This window comes from Protopterus annectens, chromosome 8.part1, assembly GCF_019279795.1.
Source record: "Protopterus annectens isolate FY-2018-M chromosome 8.part1, PAN1.0, whole genome shotgun sequence".
Lineage (NCBI taxonomy): Eukaryota > Metazoa > Chordata > Ceratodontiformes > Protopteridae > Protopterus > Protopterus annectens.
Window position 1 is genome coordinate 355065461 of NC_056742.1, and position 21851 is coordinate 355087311.

Below are 21851 nucleotides of genomic sequence, written 5' to 3' on the forward strand. Positions count from 1 at the left end.
ACTTCAAAACTTTACTAAAAGCGCACCTAAAAACATGCTGGCTATGCCCTTGCAACTCCCACTCTAATATCATCCACCCCATCCAACCACTACCTTTCTTTCCACTCCACTAACTACCTTGATTATAGCAAGATCAGATGCTCATAAGCCTAGTACTTATTATACAGCAGGAACTTCTCATTGTAACATTTATTAATGTCTGTTATGTACTTCACAGATAAAGATTCTAGTTGTCTACTGATGTACTATGTTCTTCATCTATAAATATGTTGTAAGTAATTGCTATGTTAAATTGTTAATCGCTATGTAATCCAATGTAACTACTGTCTGTTTATTTTACTGTGGAGCTTTTTTCCCCGGGCCTCCGCTGAAAATGGACCTACGTCCAGTCAGACACTCCCGGTCAACAAATTTAAATAAATAAAAATAAATAAATAAATGTTTCCTTAGAAGTGCTTGCATAGGTATTTTCTTACCACAAGCAGACTCCACCAAACTTTTCCTCAGGTAGATGGCAAATATTGGAGGTGGGATGGGGAAGAACCAGGTAACTGGAAACGTACGTTTTGAAAGTGTAATTTGCTAGCAGACTAAGATTTCGCTACAGAGTACTCTCTCAGAAATATTTGGTGAGCATAAGGAAATAATTTTTTGAGCTAGGATACAGTCTCTAAGTTGCTTGGACATAGTAAAGCCTTGTTAAGTTTAATTCTGGTGGCTGCCAAAAACACAATTACTAGAAAATGGAAATCAAATTCTAAACCAGCTGTACCTGAAGTAGTGAATATTATACAGTAACTGAGGTAACACAACTTGAATCTTCAGAAAAGGGTAGGAGCACACTACACAGAAAAGAAATTGGAAACTCTGGGAACAATAAATGTAGAATAATGTTTTAGAAGAGGAGTGAGGTTTAACTGAAGGCAAAAATTGAGCAATTTATGTAATGTTGGAATTATGATAACTGATAAAAGCATATATGTGATGTTTACATTCTGCAACTGTGAACATGTTAACTTGGTTTGTTTTATTCTATATAAATCTATATTTGACTGTGTCTTAAGTGATAATTCAGTAAAGGTTTACAAAACTCAATAAAAAACATTAACCATACACAAAACCATCGACAAAATCTGACCACATACAAAACTAACGTCTTTGCTGGGGGGCATTCCCCACACTCCCTTCTAATTATATACACCGATTCCAAACAACAGTCAGAAAAGGGCATAAACACTTCCCTACTACAAGTTCAATTTTGTCAGTATTTTGTGTTTAAACATTTTGCTAGTGTTACTTTGACTGTATACAATATGCTGGTTTAGATCATTTGTAACACTCTTATATATCTATAGCTATACTGCCTGGGGTACACAGTATTGATACACCACAGCAGGATCCAGCACTAGGTGATCTAGGCAGGTGCCTATAGTTCATGCGGTGGGGTGGACAATAAAAAATAAAATTGTTTATAAATAAATCAAGTCTGAAGATTTCTGTAAACACAGCAACTCGTTAGGACCTTGTGGGAGACTTTCTGTAAGACCAAAGAGGGTTTAGGACCTCACGGGAGATTTCTGTAAAGAGCAGCACACATTAAGATAACATAAGCACAGCCTGCAGGAGATATGATTTAACAACCAAAGCCCAAGACATCAGAGCAGTAAGCAAAGGATATTTAGATAGGATATCCTGCAAAAGGAGCAGAGCACGTGCAGGACTGACAGTGCCACAACAGTGAGTACAGCAGTGTGTGTGTGTGTGTGTGTGTGTGTGTGTGTGTGTGTGTGTGTGTGTGTGTATAAAATGCCCCAGTTAGGTAAGCTATTTTTCTGTTTTGTTTTTTTGTACAGTCTATCAATGTCAGTCACAGAATTTTACAGTTGTCTTATTCAGTGTCAGTGGTACAACAGGTAGCACACTTGCCTTTGGTGCAAAAGGTTTCATATTTCTTCACACACCAGGCAGATCAACTGCTGACACTATTTTGCAGCTTAAATGGGTGGGGGGGGGGTACTGCACTTCTAAGTGTGTCCTCCTTTGGATGAGATGCCTTGCAACTATGAATCTGTTGTCTTGTTTGCCAGCCATTCCCTACTGTATATCACCAGCACACCATTTTTTTAAGTAATATAGGCAATTTTATTATTCATGGACAGCAGGCACTGAATTTGGAGATGAAGCACTGAAATGCAAAGCTGTTTGCCTTCAGCAACCTCTTTATTAGTTACAGATCTCTTTAATGCAGAATTATTCAGATGACTTTTACTTCTGCAGAGGTTGTGGATATGGATTGTTACTGGGGGATTATAATGGCAGCAGTCTGAGTGGCCTTTTATGGCTGAAAAGTTCTGAAATGGGTAACCTTATTATTGGTTCATATATCATGTTTCACTACTTACTGGAAAAATGTTCAACTTAAAATGTACTCTAACAATTGCTGCTGTATTAAACAAAGAATATAATCTAATACAATCAGGAAGGTGAATCTAAGAATATATGCATTTATGCATGGTCCTAAAAATGTGTGCAGGGGACCCACGGTTTGAAAACAGCCCAAAGGTACACTTAATTCACCACTGGCCAAATGCATTATCTATGAATGTGGGTTTCAATGCAGTTTCAAAGAATGTGCATTTCATGGGTAGAGAAGTTTACTGTTACTCATGCTACGTCTGTTTTCATTATAAGACTGTATTGTTTTGTTTAGTAAATGGCTATCAGTGTTTAGGCTGTAACATTTTAAATTAAATGCAAATATCTGTAATCACTGTAAAAATAAAGAAAATTGTATGCACACTGACTGGTTTGAACAATATTTCATCATAACTGGGGGGAGAGACAAGAGAGAGAGAGAGAGAGAGAGAGAGAAAGATGGAGGGAGGGGGAAAAATGAAACAATGGAATGGCTCCTGGGGGGTGGGGATGCAGTGGGGGCCATGATCCATTATCCTACCAAGGGCCCCATCTAACCATGATCCTGCTCTGTGATACATTCCTCTCATGAAACAGCTACCCAGACACTGACTGTGAGGAAGGGGGATCTCAAGCTTTACATTTAACTGCTGTGGCTGAATATTACACACTGGTTTTATATTACAGCATACCTCTGATGTACACTTGTTTATCATAGGTCTTTTTAGGCTTTATACAGGAATGGATACTTTCAAACACCAGGTTTCCTGATTAAAAAAAAAAAAATATATATATATATATATATATATATATATATATATATATATATATATATATATATATATATATATATAGTGTTGTGTCCTAAAGTGACTAGGAAACATCTCTTATAACCACGAGTACTACTAAGGGAATCTGGTGAAGATTTGTAACAGTTCAGTTTAATACTTCATGTATGAACCTTCCTTCAGAATCACACCACTTAACAACCACTGCTGCCTTCAGCAAAGAATGTTTCTGAAAACAATCCAACTTTCTTTAAGAGTCAGCTCTTAACACTCCAATAATTTCCTGAAAAATGAAATTTGAAAAATTAGAAGTTATGTACCTACCATAACGTTCCATGTTAGTTGTCTTCTCTCGCCTTCTTTCTTGCTGGATGGGTTCGGAGCCGATCCTCGGCTCCGACTCGGCACTTGCTTTAGCTTAGGAACTCCTTTTACCAGCTCGAGGTAACCCTATATCCCATGATGCAAGGCGGAACTACCTCAGATCTCGTTTGGTAGCTAACCTACCCTGCTAAAGAGTATCCTAACAAAATTAGGAACACTAGTTCATAATAGAAGTCCTCATATGAAGGCTCAGGAGGAAAACAACCTGATAGGAACTCTTCAAGATCTGTCCAGGCCAGGGGGAAGGAGGGAGGGACGCAAGAAAGAAGGCGAGAGAAGACAACTAACATGGAACGTTATGGTAGGTACATAACTTCTAAATGTTAAGTTGTCAATCTCGCCTTCATTCTTGCTGGATGGGACCGCGTCCCTAGCACCTGTATCCCGGGTGGCTCAATGGAACAGACTCTTGAGAACTGTGGAACCAAAACTGGCCCTATCTCTGGAGGCCAAGTCCAACTTGTAATGAGAGACAAAAGTATGAGGCGTGGCCCAAGTAGCTGCTGCACAAATGGTATCAATGGGTAGTCTATCCTGAAAGGCTGCAGAAGTGGATAGACTCTCCTGGTTGAGTGTGCTTTCGGTTTAGAAGATAGTTGTTTGCCTCTGAGAGAGTACACATAGGAAATGGTGGAAGTCAACCATCTGGATAAGGTCACTTTAGAAACTGGAAGACCTATCCTGTTTTCTGCATAGGAGACAAATAATTGGTCCGATTTCCTGAATTGTTTAGTTCTATGCAAATAGTACCTGAGCCGACGATGGACATCCAAAAAATGCAGTTTCTGTTCAGCTCTGTCGGAATAGTTTGGGAAAAAGACTGGTAGATCTATAGATTGGTTGATATTGATTTGAGACACAACTTTGGGGAGAAAGGAAGGGTTCGTTCTTAAAGATACCCTGTCCTTATGAAAAACCAAATAAGGGGAACGAATGCAGAGAGCTTGAATCTCGGAAAACCCTTCTTGCAGAAGTGACAGCCAGTAAAAATATAGTTTTCCAGGTCAATAACTTCAGAGAACATGAAGCAGACGGTTCAAAGGGAGGTAGTATCAAGGATGCCAACATTAAGTTTAGATCCCATTGCGGAGGAGGATGCTTTATAGGTGGCTTTAGGAGAAAAACTCCTCTCAGAAAGGCCTTGCATAATCTATGAGACATAATGTTATTGTCATGCAAGCCCACATGATACTTGGAAATAGCAGCCAGTTGTACTTTGACTGTAGATGACGAGGATCCTGAATGAAAAACCTCTGCCAGGAAATCTAAAACAGAATGTACAGGAGCAGTAAAAGGATCAATATTTCTGGAATTTGCCCAAATAGAAAAACGTCGCCACTTGCTAGCATAAACAGTCCTAGTGGACGACTTTAAAGAAGACACTAAGATGTCTCTGACTGAGTCAGAAATCATCTGTAGCCTGGCTAAGTGGAGCAACCAAGCAGTGAGGTTGAGAGAATGAATGGCCCGGTGCTGCTGACCCGACTGGTGGATCAAGAGATCCGGAACTGGGTCTAGATGCCAGGGCTGCACCAGAAGGTAACGATGCAGAGACGGAAACCAAATTTGTCGAGGCCAATATGGGGCAATGAGGATCAACTTGGCCCTCAAAACGGTGGCTTTCTGAATGACTTGTGGAATCAAGGGAAAAGGAGGAAAAGCGTACAGAAGTCCCCGGGGCCAATCCTGGGTTAGAGAGTCTCTCAGGGGTTGGCCTGGAAGGGGAAAGAGAGTGAAATAATCGGGGCACTTGTTGTTTAGAGGAGTAGCAAAAAGATCGCAACAAGGAGTGCCCCACTTCAGAAAAATCTGATCCACTACAGATTGAGTGAGAGACCACTCGTGAGGCATCAGAATGGATCTGCTCAGCCTGTCCGCCAATAGGTTGGACCTGCCGGGGATGTGCGTTGCTATCAGAAACCGATGAGAGGAGATCGCCCATTGCCAAAGTCTGAGAGCTTCTCGACACAACGGATAGGACCTGGTCCCGCCCTGCTTGTTGATGTACCAGACCACGGACATGTTGTCCGTTTGTACTGCAATTGTCCCCGTGGGAAGAAAGTCGTTGAGGGCTTGCAACGTTAAAAGCACTGCTCTCATCTCCAGGACATTTATGTGCAGATGGTATTCTATGGGTTGCCACGTCCCGTGGACCATCCTGCCCTGATAATGCCCCCACCCGATCAGAGAGGCATCCGTACTGACTGTGGCAACTGGAGGAGGGGGAATAAAGGGTCGGCCCTGATGAAGAAGAGGGGAAGATATCCACCAATTCAGATGAGCTCTGCATGACTGTGTGACTAAGATTTCGTGCCTCATCGGAAGACTGTGGTACGACCACTGCGTGAAAAGCATCCACTGCAGAAGGCGCATGTGGAAGCGAGCCAGTGGTAGAAGAACAATGGCCGCAGCCATAAGACCTAGAACCTTCAGAATAAATCTGGCTTTGATTTTGTTGCTCTGCAATAGAATCCGAACGAATTTTTGGATGTCCAGAATTCTTTGATCCGTTAGTTTGGCTAACATTTTGACGGTGTTTAATTCTGCGCCTATAAAGGTGATAGATTGGCAAGGCAGCAGAGAAGATTTTTCGAAATTTACTGAAATTCCCAATCTCCTGCAAAGCTGTAGAGTGTAGTCTCTGGACTGAAGAAGCTGACACTTGGTGGTGGCGGAGAGGAGCCAGTCGTCCAAGTAGGGAAACACCTGGAATCCTTGACGTCTCAGATGAGCTGTTACCACTGCCATGCATTTGGTAAACACTCTGGGGCTGAAGTGAGGCCAAAGGGCAGTGCTCTGAATTGGTAATGACTGGTCCCTAGCCGAAAGCGGAGAAACCTTCTGGAGCGTCTGTGAATCTTTATGTGATAGTACGCATCCTGAAGGTCTATAGAGCACATCCAGTTGTCCTTGCCCAGAAAGGGCAGAATGGACTGAAGCGTGACCATCCGGAATCTTGCCTTCTTGACAAATCTGTTTAGATTGCTCAGGTCTAATATTGGTCTCAATCTCCCGTCCTTTTGGGGACCAAAAGAATCTCGAGTAGACGCCGGATCCTACCTGGTCTGCCGGCACAGTCTGGACGGCTCTTTTTTCTAGGAGCTTTGAAACCTCCTGTTCTGCCAAATCCCTTTGACCGGGTGAGATGTCTGGAAGGGATTGTAGAGGTACGGGAAACCTTCAAGGGATTTTGTAACCCTCGGATATGATCGACTGTACCCACATCTCTTGTGATAGGGATTGCCAGGCTACTGGGCACAGTGAAATCCTTCCCCCGACTGCCTCCAAGGGTGGACAGTCGGGCAACACCTCAGGGATGCTGAAAGGGCTTCTCAGGAAGAGGCTCCCTGTTGCCCTGGTTCTGAGGACCCCCCCTGCTTCTAGGGCGGCGTCTATTATTGTTACCCCCTCTGCCACTAGGGGTAAACTGACAACGTGTGTCCGGTGTAGCTCCTTGGGCTTTACGGAACCACATCTTCCCCCCCTTCTGACCCTTGGGATATGGTCTAGAAGGAGCGGAAAACTGGACTCCAACGGCAGAAAGAGTTTTACCGTCCTGCTCACACCTGGTCAAGGTATCCTTCACCTGAGGTCCGAACAAAGCCGAACCATCAAAGGGGGTATTAGTGAAGGACGCCTTAAAGGGGTCCGCAAAATTACAAAGCCGCATCCAGGCTTGGCGTCTTAGAGCAACTCCTGTGCCTGCGGCCCTGCTCGCTCCATCGGCCGCATAGGATATGAGCCGCATGGAGGAGTTAGATAGGGAATTCAGGATTGCAAGCTGCGAGGCCATCTTTTCTTGAGCCCCAGCAGCAGAAGGATCCTGGACTACTTCACCCAGTTCCTTGAGGATATCTCGTTGAAGCCTGGTGAAGTGACAAAGGTAGTTCAGCGAACGCATAGCAAAGGTCGCTGAAGAAAACATCCGCTTTCCATACCTGTCCATGGTCCTAGAATCCTTGTTAGGAGGATGGACAGGTACTGAAGGATCCGCCAGTTCCTTCTTAGTGGCTGCCGCCACCACCATAGCATCCACAGAGACACCCTTGGAAAGGAACTGCTTGTCCGTAGGGGCCGTGATGAATTTGGATGGTCTCCTGGGGACAGGTTCCACAGAATCTGGAGCCGCCCACGCCTTCTGAGCCACTACCTGCATAAGTGGGTCGAAAGGCGGAGACACCCAGGAGGTGGAGGGTCGGGATCCAAAAGCCACCAGGTATACCGACTCATCCTCGGAGGGATCAATGGATGGCCAATTCCCCCTCTGTTTGAGGAGCTCAAGGATGTCTGAAAAGGAGACATCCTCAGAGGGGGATCGTGGGGAACCCTCCGACTCATCTAAGTCGGTATCCGATGTAGTAGACTCGGGGGAGTCTGTGTGTTTCCTCTTACACGTCCTCTTCCAAGGGGGTTCACCTGCTGGATCAGGAGAAACTTCGGAAGAGGAGGAAATTCCCAATGGGGAAACCTGGGGCGATGGATCCCTGGGCCTGAGAGCAAGAGGCTGGCAAGAGGCATCTACAGGCACTGATGAGGGAGGAGCTAGAGGGATGGACCGTTGACCAGGCTCAGAGGCCAGGACACTCCTCATCACCTCAAAAGCTCCCCTCCCCGGGAGACCGGAATATCCCCGCTCCGAGGAAACAGGAATTCCCGGCTCCACTGAGAGGGAAGGCTCAGAGGCCGATGTCGGCGCCGAGCTTACCAAAGCCGAAGCCCCGAGAGGGAGAGCGGGGTCGGACAAGGGTCCGATGCCACTAGCCCCCTCGGAGCCGACAAGGGAAACCCGACGACCGGATCCCTCCAAGGAAGGCCTCAAGGAGGAGATCGGAGCCGAGGACGATGGAGCCGAAGGATGTATCGGCTCCGGCGCCGAAACAGTCGCTGTCCCGAGAAGCTCCGGCTCTGAACTCTGGTGTGGAGTCGGAGGAGGAAGTTCAAGGGGTGAGGCTATAGCCGAAGTCTGTTGAGACGGGCTATGGAGCATTTGGGCCAGTGCCTGTGACTTCAACAGCCTGCTTACCACCCTCTCTAAGTCATGGTCAGACAGCCTGGAAGATCTCGAAGATCGGCTCCGATGGCTCCGCTCCGACAAAAGAGGAGACCCCGGAGCCGAGTGGATACTCAGTAACGAAGGGGACCGAGCTCTCTTTCGGGATGAAGTCATCGGAGCCGAAGTCCCCTGAACTCCAGATGGAGCCGAAGGTTTCTCGGCTCCGATACTGGATAAGGTGTCGGCTCCAGCCGGAGCCGACAAGGCCACAGTAGACAAGGTATCGGAACCAGCTGGTGCCGAACCCACTACTTTTAAAGTAGATACATCGGTTCCAGCCGGAGCCGATCTCGGCTCCGATGGAGCCAGAGCCACCGGAGGAGGCTTGGATACTGAAGCCTGAGCCTTCGGTGGCTTAGAAGGTTTCCCAGACCCTGCTTTAGAGGGAGAACCTTCTGGCTTAAGTAAGCCACGGAGGATAAGCGTATTCCTCCTTTCCTGCAGGACTCTCTGGCTAAAAGAGTGACACAAAGCACAGGAGTCCTGCAGGTGCAAAGGCCCCAGGCAATAAACACAAGAAGTGTGACCGTCTGTCAGAGACATTTTCTGACAGCACGAGTCACACTTCTTGAAGCCTGAGACCTTGCCTTCCCTAGACATATCCTAGGAGGAAGTAACACACACAAACCCCAACAAACACACAAAATTAATCCCCTAACACACAACACACAGGAAGGGATTAACCAATGGGGTTTAGGCCTAACTAAAACTTTACACTAAAAGTAATAAAAGTTTGAAAACAAGGGAATAGGGTGGGCTGTAACTCACTACAGACTATAAAAATGGATACAAGGGGAAAATAAAACCCTAACTAAGCTTTTCTCTTTTAACAAGAAAATTACTTACCTCAGCTGGCAAAGGAGACCTCTTTCGCTAAGCGGCAAACGAGATCTGAGGTAGTTCCGCCTTGCATCATGGGCTATAGGGTTGCCTCGAGCTGGTAAAAGGAGTTCCTAAGCTAAAGCAAGTGCCGAGTCGGAGCCGAGGATCGGCTCCGAACCCATCCAGCAATAATGATAGCGAGATTGACAACTTAACATTTGCCATGTACAAAGGTACGTAATTTTCTTACTTCCCCACTTTAAACGCCCCATTTACTTGTATTCTCCTGTGCTTCATGAACATTCATTAAAATTCAAATAAATATGAGAAACAAAATGAATATATTTCTGAAACATATACACTGACTAAAAAACAACTGAGGTGAAGTACAAGGTCAGGTTACCAATAATGTATAATTCAGTATAAAATTATTCTCACACTTTTTTCCTTCACAAATACGCATATCATCAGTTGGGCATCTTGACAACTACTCTGCATTATTAACAATTTGTTTGTTGTGCATTCAAATAACATTTTACAATGCATGCAATACTGCAAAAATACATTTACCAGCAGAAATTTTATTTAACTCCAACATCTTCATTTCTTAAAAAATCACCTCTTTGGTCCATATCTGCAAAAACAAAAGAGAAACACTGTATTTTTATATATTCATGCATACTGAAACTTGAAATGCCAGACTGAGTTGTAGCTAATAAAATGTTCATGCTTTAGAAAGTACAGAAGGTAGAACCTTCCATCTATAGAAAAGATATGTGGCATTTATATTCTAACTCATTAAAAAGCAATGGTCTCAGAATAATATTACTGGCTGTGAGGTGTGAATTTCTAGATGTTTCTGACAGAAACACTGGCTTCTGTGAAAATCATTCAGCCACTGAATTTCTCACTAACAAAACAGCACCAATTCTTAATGTTTCTAACTGAAATACTAGTGTACGTATATAAATAAATATATATATATATATATATATATATATATATATATATATATATATATATATATATATACACACACACACACACACACACACACACACACACACACACACACACACACACACACACACACATACACAGCAAGATTAATACAGATAATAAGTGTAAAAATAGAGAGAGCTATAGATAGAGACAGCAGGATTAATATAGACAATAAATGTAAAAAAAATATTACTATCAGCTCAACATTACCTGAAATAGGGAATGCAGTGAATAGGAGAAGTCTTAAGACACATTCAGACTTTTCAAAATGCTAAATGTGTGACACAATAAGACATCTGTTTGACAGTAGTCTACAGTAGAACATTTATGAAAAAAGGCTTCACCACATGCAGAGCTCCCAGTAAGGAAAGTATAAATTTATTAGCTGCCAATTAATGCCCCATACTTGCAGCTTGTTCACTCAGAAAAGGTATGTAGATCCATGATGGTCAGGTGGTTAATCAGCCAACATGAGTACTGACAGATTACATCTATACACTTCAAAGACGTTTCTGACTGCTGAATTATTATTATTATTTTCTGCCAATACACAAAAACACAGTGAAGATGAATATATTAACTCAACATAACTTTCAACATTTCAGTAATGGACATATGTTATTTCTGACTGTCTTTGAACACGTCTGCTCCCTTTGCAGATCATTACTCTCAGGCTTGAGAACTGTCATGCAGGCCTCTTCTTCAGTGTTATAGTACAAAGGATTTTCATTTCTGCTACCAGTGTCAGAAGAGACAGAAAAATACAATTATGTTGTTAAGTCTTGGTTCACAAAGGAAAAAAGTCAGGCTACCATTATAGACAATATTTCCTACTTCCAGTAAGTATAAACCTAACCTGAATATGAATGAAGGTATAAACAATAAAATAAGGCAGAGCAATATGCCTCCAGATCTCAAGACAGTTTTGTTTTGAATATATATCAATGGTAATCTCTAGACAAAGACTTTAAGCTCTTTCCAGGGTGGAAACATATCCTTATGTGCTGATACATGGACACTGACTAAATAACCACATTTTACACAATTAATGGATCCTGCCCATCAACCCGCAGATTTGTGGGCATGTGAAATGGGTGGTTGACTTCCAGTTAAGTCCCTGGAACAAAGTTCTAAAAAAGTATAGCGAAGAGCAGGAAGTAGTATTGCACCTCCTAGTAGTAGAAATTCTAGCAGACAATATCAGAGGAAAAGTATATGCTAATTGGCATAATATACAAACAAGTAGAAAGGGCGGCCACGGCGGTGCAGCGGTTAGCGTTGTCACCTCACAGCAAGAGGTTCTCCGGTTCAATCCTTGGCTGGGGTGCCTTCTGTGCGGAGTATGCATGTCCTCCCTGTGGTCGTGTGGGCTTCCTCCGGGTGCTCTGGTTTCCTCCCACATCCCAAAGATTGGTGGTGGATTGGACACTCTAAATTGGCCCTAGGTGTGTGTGCATGTGTGTGCCTTCTGTGGAAGGTTGGGCACCGGGCTGCCAACTAGACACCGTAAAAACTCCACTGCCAATCATGAGAGGACAGGTGATCCGCTGTGGCGACCCCTAACTGGGAAAAGCTGAAAGAAGAAGAAGATACAAACAAGTAGAAAACAGAAATAAAAACTGGAAAACATGTCAGCATATTTTATACCTGTTTACAGCCTAAAGGCCTTCTAAAAGCTTGACAGTATTTGCCACGTTGAAACTTACACAAACTCAAGCATTTATCAAGATGCCTTTTAAAAGTGTAATGGGAACGGTAATGTTTTAACAGCATATTAAGCTAGTTCCAAAGGTGAGGGATAAGTCTGTCATGTTTGCTAGGAATGTTAATCGATATTTCAAGACTGACTGTTGCTTTACATATACTGGACCTCCTATAGCTATGCTCCAGGCAGACATTCTCACAGAATAAAGAGTGGCTCATGAGCTGGAAAACAAAGAACAGATTCCATCTCCCACCCCCAAGATGTGGTTTGACATGCAGAAAAGGGCTAGCTTTTGAAATTTACTGATGTAATACAGACTGCCAACCCTCTACAGCTGAGCCGTCTTTAGTCAAGACAGCAGAAAGGAACACTATACTGTACAACAGGAGAAATAAGTAAGGAGTACAGTGGAACCATGAGCTCTTTGGAGTGCTACTAATCACAGACCATCACATGCAGTGGATATAAACAGAGAACACACCCCTGTTAAAATGCCAGTTTTTTGTGATATAAAAAACTGAGACCACAATACATCATTTCAAAACATTTCCCACCTTTAATACAGGTTGGAGACATTGGCATTGACAAAAAGGCAGGAGTCAGAGCTTGACGTGGCAGAGTTGAAGATGTTAAGATTTGCACTGGGTGTGACGAGGATGGACAGGATTAGGAATAAGTATATTAGAGGGTCAAGCCCAGGTTGAAAGGTTTGGAGACAAAGCCAGAGAGGCAAGATTACGTTGGTTTGGACATGTGCTGAGGAGGGATGCAGAGTACATTGGGAAAAAGATGCTAAGGATGAAGCTGCTAGGTAACAGGAAAAGAGGAAGGCCTAAGATAAGGTTTATGGATGTGGTGAGAGAGAGGACATGCAGGCTGTTGGTGTGACAGAGCAAATTGCAGAGGACAGGAGGAAATGGAAACAGTTGATCTGCTGTGGCGACCCCTGACGGGAGCAGCCGAAAGAAGAAGAAGAAGAATGTGACCTATAACCTGTACAATTCAATTGAAAAACAAACAACTCTGTTAGGGGAAAAAATATAAAACGTACAATAAGCTGGTTGCATAAAAGTGTGAACACCCTTAAACTAATACTTTGTTGAAGCATCTTTTGATTTAATTACAGCATTCGGTCTTCTTGGGTAGGAGTCTATCAGCATGGCACATCTTGACTTGGCAATATTTGCCTACTCTTCATTGCAAAAGAACTCCAAATCTGTCATACTGCGAGGGCATCTCTTGTGAACAACCCTCTTCAGGTCATCCTACAGATTTTCTATTGGATTTAGGTCTGTGCTCTGGCTGGGCCATTCCAGAACATTAATTTTCTTCTGGTGAAGCCATTCTTTTGTTGATTTGGATGTATGCTTTGGGGCATTGTTGTGTTGAAAGGTGACATTTTTCTTCATCTTCAGATTTCTAGCAGATGCCTGAAGATTTTGGGGCAAAAGTAACTGGTATTTGGAACTGTTCATAATTCCCTCCACCTTGACTAAAGCCCCAGTTCCAGCTGAAGAAAAGCAACCCCAAAGCATGATACTGCCACCACCATGCTTTACCGTGGAAATGGTGTTCTTTTGGTGATGCGAACTGTTGTTTTTGCGCCAAACGTACCTTTTGGAATTGTGGACAAAAAGTTCAACCTTGGTCTCAATAGGCCATAACACATTTACCCATATGCTTTTGGGAGACAATGTATTGTTTTGTAAATTTTAGCCGGGCCTGGCTGCTTCTCAAGAAAAGGCTTCCGTCTTGCAACCCTACCATATAGTCCACACATATGGAAAATGCTGGAGATTGTGTCGTAAACAACCAGTACTTGCCAGAAATTCCTGCAGCTCCTTCAGTGTTGCTGTAGGTCTCTTGGCAGCCTCCTTGATCAGTTTTCATGTTGTCCTTTCATCAATATTGGAGGGATGTACAGTTCTTTGCAACGTCACTGTTGCCTCATATTTTCTCCACTTTTTGATGACTGTCTTCACTTGTTCCATGGTATATCCAATACTGTGGATATTTTTTGTACCCTTCTCCTGACGGATACCTTTCAACAATGAGATACCTTTGATGCTTTGTAAGCTCTCTGCAAACCATGGCTTTTGCTGTAGCAGACAACTGAGTAAATGTCAGGAAAATCCTACTAGGACAGCTGAACTTTATTAGGGGTTAATCAGGGCCTCTTTAACTGATGGCAGGTGTGTACCCAAGAAGACTGAATGCTGTAATTAAATCAAAAGGTTCTTCAACAAAGTATTAGTTTAAGGGTGTGCACACTTATGCAACCAGCTTATTGTACATTTTTCATATTTTTCCCCTAACAGATATGTTTGTTTTCAATTGAATTGTACAGAATACAGGTCACATTAAAGGTGGGAAAAGTTTTGAAATGATTTTTTGAGGTCTCATTTTTTATATATCACAAAATCCTGGCATTTTAACAGGGATGTGCACACTTTCTATATTCACTGTAGGTCACACTGAATCATCTCCCATGCCAAAGGTGTGATCTCTAGCAATGCTTGTGTCTAAATCCTTATTAACGGAATTCATCTTTGCCCTCAATACAGTAGGTGATAGCAACCACCTAATTTCCAAAAGTTACTATGACACATTTTCTTATAGTGAAAGCAAAGACATTATATCTACACCTTGTGCAGGTTGTGTTTGAACTTTCTGGGGAAGACAGAAGAGGGCAGTGATACCCAATTTGCGAACATCAGAAGAGAGGACCATGAAAAAAGTAGACTGACAACTGAGTCTTGCAGCATCCCTTTGGTAAGATGGCTATGCTCCAACTTTTACTCTTTGGGTTCTACTGGAAAGTCATTTAGTTCAACAGTTCACATATGCATTGATTCTAAGCTCAGCAAGTTTGTTTAATGCTTTCTTCATGTGGGTAGTACTGAAGTAGCAGTAGGTTGTGTGGACACTTAACCTTTCATCCAGGTAACTGTACTCTCCTTAACAAACGTAAACAATTTAGTAGGTGTTATCTTCCATTAACAAATCAGTACTGTTTTAAATCTAGCTGTAGGAGATCATCCTAATCCCACTAAACAGATTACACTGTGCCCTGGGAAAACCGATGGCTCTACAGCTTTTAGGATCAGCTATTAATCCTTCCTTGTGTCTGGGGACTGTGCGCTACTGTCACAGTTTGGGGAGCAAGCCCACTGAGAAACTTACTTAATAAACTATGAATCTACAGTGGATATAAAAAGTGTACACATCCCTGTTAAAATGCCAGGTTATTGTGATATAAAAAAATGAAACCACAATAAATCATTTCAAAATTTCCCACCTTTAATGTGACCTATAACCTGTACAAATCAATTGAACAACAAACAAATCTGTTAGAGGAAAAAACATACAATAAGCTGGTTGCATAAGTGTGCACACCCTTAAACTAACACTTTATTGAAGCACCTTTTGATTTACTTACAGCATTCAGTCTTCTTGGGTAGGAGTCTATTAGCATGGCACATCTTGACTTAGCAATATTTGCCCACTCTTCCTTGCAAAAGCACTCCAAATCTGTTAGATTGCGAGAGCATCTCTTGTGCACAGCCCTCTTCAGGTCACTACACAGATTTTCTATTGAATTTAGGTCTGGGCTCCGGCTGGGCCATTCCAAACCTTTTTCTTCTGGTGAAATCATTCTTTTGTTGATTTGGATGTATGCTTGGTGTCATTGTCATGTTGAAAGGTGAAATTCTTCTTCATCTTCAACTTTCTAGCAGACGTCTGAAGGTTTGTATATGGAACTGTTCATAATTCCCTCCACCTTGACTAAAGCCCCAGTTCCAGCTGAAGAAAAGCAACCTCAAAGCATGCTACTGCCACCACCATGCTTCACTGTGGAGATGGTGATGCAAAGTGTTGTTTTTGCGCCAAACATACCTTTTGTAATTGTGGCCAAAAAGTTCAAATTTGGTCTCATCAGACCATAACACATTTTCCCACATGCTTCTGGGAGACTATATATTGTTTTGCAAATTTTAGCCGGGCCTGGATGTTTTTCTGTGTAAGAAAAGGCTTCCATCTTGCAACCATACCCCATAAGCCAGACATATGGAGAATACGGGAGATTGTTGTTACATGTATTACACAACCAGTACTTGACAGAAATTCCTGCATCTCCTTCAGTGTTGCTGTAGGTCTCTTGGCAGCCTCACTTACCAGTTTTCTTCTTTTCATCAATTTTAGTGGGATGTACAGTTCTTTGCAACGTCACTGTTGTCCCATATTTTCTCCAGTTTTTGATGACTGTCTTCACTGTGTTCCATGGTATATCCAATGCTGTGGAAACTTTTTTGTACCCTTCTCCTGACTGATACCTTTCAACAATGAGATCCCTTTGATGCTTTGTAAGCTCTCTGTGAACCATGGCTTTTGCTGTAACAGGCAACTGAGTAAATGTCAGTAAAATCCTACTAGGACAGCTGAACTTTATTTGGGGTTAATCATAGTCTCTTTAATCGATGGCATGTGTGTACTCAAGAAGACTGAATGCTGTAATTAAAGCAAAAGGTGCTTCAACAAAGTATTAGTTTAAGGGTGTGCACACTTATACAACTAGCTTATTGTACTTTTATTTTTTACACTTTTCCCCTAACAGATTTGTTTTTCAATTGAATTGTACAGGTTACAGGTCACATTATTGGTGGGAAAATTTCTGAAATTATTTTATTGTGGTCTCATTTTTTATATCACAAAAACCTGGCATTTTAACAGGGGTGTGTAGACTTTTTATATCCACTGTAGCTTACTATATTACATTTTACAGCACTAAGAAAACTGGGGGCTCATGGAACTACTTTTTTTTGCCTATGACTGCTTCAGTCTGATCAGAAGATAAATGTTATATGGGAGGGGGTTACTCTCCAAGACAAGAAGAGCAGTGGCCTTGCAAACTTGTGTTCTGTTAGACCCAAACTTCCTTTCTAGCATTATTAGTGTTGTCCTTTGGTTTGGAATACATAATAATATTGATTGTAAGGGCACTGCAATCCAGAATATTACCTCCAAGCTTCTTTTTGTAGTCATAAAACACATTGTTATTTTCTTCAAATTTGTTTGCAAGCTTAAGCTCATAAGTCTTTGCTGAATAAACTAAACCTGTTGCTATTTCTTTAAAACAAGTTAAGCTTAGTTTTAATTTCTGAAAAATGGGTACTATTCGAAGGTTACTGGGAGACTCTTTCACCCATTGCATATTTTATCTTCTAGTTCCATCACATGATTTTTTTCTTAAACTTGCCACTGTATTTGCATCTAATGGGTAAATGACAAGATACAGCTATTCAAGAATTATAGAATTTATTGAAACTGTCAGTAGCCGACACTGTCATTACTGACATGTTTTTCTTAAATATCTTTCTTTTTGTGGTCCATGTGCCTGGCAACCATTGACCTGCCACTACTATTCATTTATTCCCATCACAGGGTGTATGTAGACATCACACAGGGGAGTTTCTTGGTATGACCCTAACCTTGCCCCTTGGTAGCTGACATGGCACTCAGATCATTACATGGCTGCCCTATGTTCTGGCCCTGATATATTCATATTATGTCACATACACTCCACAGCAAGTACTGTCTCTGGCTTGAGGTCACAAAGCTTATCCTCTACCCAGTAAACCAACAAACCAAATGAACAGCAAATACAGATGAAAAAGTCACACAGGCTTCAGACCCTGAAAAAGTTTGGTAATAACAACCAAACGAAAGCACTCACCATTTTATTTTGAATAAAAGCCTTGGATTTTATTTGGGGGTTCCAGCCTGTGTGACTTTTTCATCTGAATTATGCTCTACCCAGTCCTGTGGTAATTTGGATCAATAGGCCAACCAGGACCACCATCTTCCTCCATTCTGAAGGGGCAAGATGGCAAAAGCTGCTCACTCCCACTCTGCCTAGCTAAGATATTCCAGCACCTGAGCCACTAAGGGAACTTGGACCATCAGGGTCAGTCAGGGCTTAATTCCTCTATGTCAAACAGCCAAGAATTGTGGGCATTAGCTCAGGGCTCAAACTTCAAGAATCCTCCACAGATCTGCTCTCTCAAACTAAAAGGCACTCAACTGGCAAGAGCGCAATTAGTAACTCAAGTGCTGGTAGGAAGGGTGGTGTGGCAATGAACTACTTTGCCAGCTCACCTACCCCTGGAGGAAGGCATTTCTGCCTATAATAAGAACATATACCAAGTCATGGGGATGGTGCCATAATCACAGGACACACTGCCATTAACGTCACCATTTAAGGAGAGCTGGAACTAACTGATGTCACAAGCAGGGATGTTTGTGATGCCAGTAACTCTGCCAAGTTAGGGTGCATCTCACACACTCACACACACACACACACACACACACACACACACACACTACTGCACAAGACTAACATATATGATGTTGCAAACGGCGCTACTCCACTTCTATTTCCTAACCTGCCACTGGTGCAGTCCCAGACCAGAGGATAGTAATGGGAGGCCAAAACGCTGATGAACTTGCAAACAGAGTGGGGAAAAAAAACTAACAGGCATTCCACTTCTCTGCTCCTACCACCCTTGCTGGCAAATAATGGCAAGATTTTAACGACACATATTATAACTGTAATATAGCACTGTAGCACCAAATGCAATTTTGACTTTGGCAAACATATTCTGCAATCCTATTAAGGAACCTACCAAACGTCCTGATTATTTTTTAATCAAGTGAGTACATTAGTCAAATGCTCCTTGTTTTATAGACATAACTCCATACCTCTCAACTACTACGATTTAGGCACAGCAATGTTATTTTCATACACAGACTTAGCCTTGCTCCTCCTATATTTATGTCTTGAAGTTATACCCCTTTATGGATACATACTTTATTAACCAAAAAAAATAAACTTGTACAGAGATTCACTACCGCTGACTACATAAAATATAGTATATAAAGACGTTCTGCTGTGAAAAAAAACAAGAAGTGTTCCTCTTTCTGACTCTTAGCTATGATTTTTAAAGTACAGTGCTATGATTTCTAATGTCCTAAGGTTGAAAAGTATGCAGCTGTCACAGACACACAAAACTACCAAACACATTTTCACGTATTAACACGGTGACAACCGCGAATTATCTTTGACATTCCATATTACTCACCAAAGTGGTTATTTAATGCCACTGAATCGATTTTAAAACTGACCTATAATACAGAAGCACACATAACCAAAGAGCTGATGCAAGGGCGTAACATTCAGATAGGTCTACATAAATATACAACATGAACAATTCAGGAGAAACTGGATTTCCAATGGGCATAATATGAAATGCTTAACTCTGAATTTAAAACTACTGCTCAAGACAACTATGAGACACTTTTCTATCTAATATTTCAGTTTAACGCTAATGAATAAGGAACTAAAATGTAGAAACGTTTTACAAATAAAAGTAATACATACAAGTTATTTTTGATAAAGTTGAATAGCAGACATTTGAGGTTATATTCAAGCCGATGTCTTTCTACTGAAAAAGGGATCAGTCTTAACTTTTGTATACCGATTAAACGTACGAGGACAACAAACTACCCAATTAAAAACAGCGGATAGGACCACTCATTTGGATTTGTAAAGTTAAGTCCGGAAAAACAACAAATGGACAGGAAATCCTGTCACTAAACGGTTCACCAATTTAATATCTCATTTCCTGAGCTTTTGTTGCCTGTATGTTGATTCAGGTTATCTCTGATATCTACCTGTATCGCAGCTTATTTGTTAATGTTATTATTACTGTTATTTTTATTTTAATATACTGTTTCTTAGGGGTTGCTTTGCGATTGACTATTTTCAGGAAGCTGTCTCCTAAATACCGACTGATATTGCTGCTGGTCAATAAATGTCTGCGTGTGAAGTAATATGATGTTCTCAAAACGGAGAATGATAACGAACATACCTCTCAACTCTACATATTTTCTCAGAATGTCCAGATTTTTGCCTAATATTTGTGGTTTGTTTTTCATAACTTTGTGGTTTTGTGGCAAATTAGTGGAAATCATTAAAGACCGATATTCGAAAATATTAACAGACATTTGAGTTTCACACTTCATATCCTTTCAGAAAATTTACGCTAATGCAAAACCTGTTATTCTATCAGCTTTGTACGTTTGTAAGAACAATATTTAAATATTGCCCATATTTCTGGACCTTTGTCCCACTTTTATGTATGGCTTTTTCCAGATTTCTTGCTCTGAGAGATTTGAAGCATTACTTAAAAATAACCATTTTAGACTGTGTTCCGAGCTTCAGCTTTAGGGATGATCACGACATTGCCACGTTTAAACTATAGTAAAATATTTTGTTTATACAGCATCATTTTTGCTTGAAGTTACAATACTGTTATGTTTTGGATGTTATTTATAGTTATTCTGAAAGTTACTAATAGCCACACCTTTGTTTTAAAGTGAATGTTTTACAGATCCTGCGATTTGTCGGGTTCTAGTGGCTACTGGCTATTCTGACATTAATTTGAACCTGGCCACGTGGTTGTCAAATGAGAGATTGCTATCAACTTGGGTCCCTAATTACTTCTTCTGTACTTAATGGATTACCACCTATGTGGTAATTTGTGGGCACTTTGTTTTTGCCAAAGGGAATGACTATACACTTTTTGGCGTTTAGCTTGAGGCCATGGCTCTGGCACCAGTTGTCTGTTTCTATGAGGCTGTTTTGGAGGATGCTTGTGTCGGCTGGAGAGTCGATTATGGCGCCCAGTTTGCAGTCATCTGCAAACTTGGTCATCCACAGTCCTTCTGTGTTGGCCTGTACCTCCGAGAAATATATACCGAACAAGAGAGGTCCCAGGACTGAGCCTTGTGGGACGCCACTTGAAACTGGTTTGGAGTCTGACATGGCTCCAGCAATTCTAACCATGTGGGTTCTGTCCCTGAGCCAGTTTGCAACCCATCTAGTGACATAGGGGGTTTATATTTAAGCTGGTGAGCTTATCTATAATGCCAGAGTGGGGTATTGTATCGAAGGCTTTTGCGAGGTCCAGATAGGCTGTGTGGACCACCTTCCCCTCGTCAATGGCCTTGGTGACTGTTTCAAAGAAATCAACCAGGTTTAAGAGGCAGGATCTGCCCTTAACAAAGCCGAACTGGGTAGGATCCAGTGTCTGTAGGTCCCCAATATCTTTATTTATGAGGTCCATGATGATCCTTTCCATAGCTTTGCAGACCAAGCTAGTCAGGCTTATGGGGCGATAGTTTCCAGGATCCGTTGAGGCACCACCTTTGTGGAGAGGGACCACTGTTGCTGTACACCACTCTTTGGGTACATATCCTGTAGTAAGGCTGAGATTGAACAGTAGTTTTATGTTTGGGTTTAGCTCTTCTTGAAGTTCATGTAGGATGCGGCACGGGACACCGTCTGGTCCCATTGATGCTGTGTTTTTTGCTTTGGAGAGGGCAGCTTTTACCTGAGCATCTGAGATGTCAGGGGGGCAGCACTCTGCTGGGATAGATATTTGCCCTTTTGGTGGGGAGGGGGGGAGTTTGCGCTGAACCTGTCAGCTAGGATGTTGGCAATGTCTGTGGGTTTGGTGTATTTTTTGTCATTTTGGACTAATTCTGAGCATATCTGGGAATTCCCACCCAGGTTCCTAACATAACTAAAGAAAGCCTTGTGATTATCCTTAGTGTCCTGTGC

The 21851-nt window shown here is 42.0% G+C and overlaps 1 protein-coding gene across 3 annotated transcripts in view; it reads right to left on the reverse strand.

Annotated features, from left to right (window-relative positions):
• LOC122810355 (zinc finger protein 585A-like) overlaps window positions 1-19780 on the reverse strand; it is a 534209-nt gene extending 514429 nt beyond the window's left edge. The window contains exons 1-2 of one of the 3 annotated variants that reach the window (XM_044081935.1): window positions 19608-19780; window positions 10033-10096 (exon numbers count right to left, since the gene is read on the reverse strand). In XM_044081935.1, the coding sequence (XP_043937870.1) occupies window positions 10033-10066 (34 nt within the window). In that variant the 5' untranslated portion in view covers window positions 10067-10096; window positions 19608-19780. The remainder of the gene's footprint in view (window positions 1-10032; window positions 10097-19607) is intronic. The other 2 variants (XM_044081936.1, XR_006366088.1) reach the window with 2 other exon arrangements.
• Between the last annotated feature and the right edge of the window lie 2071 nt (window positions 19781-21851).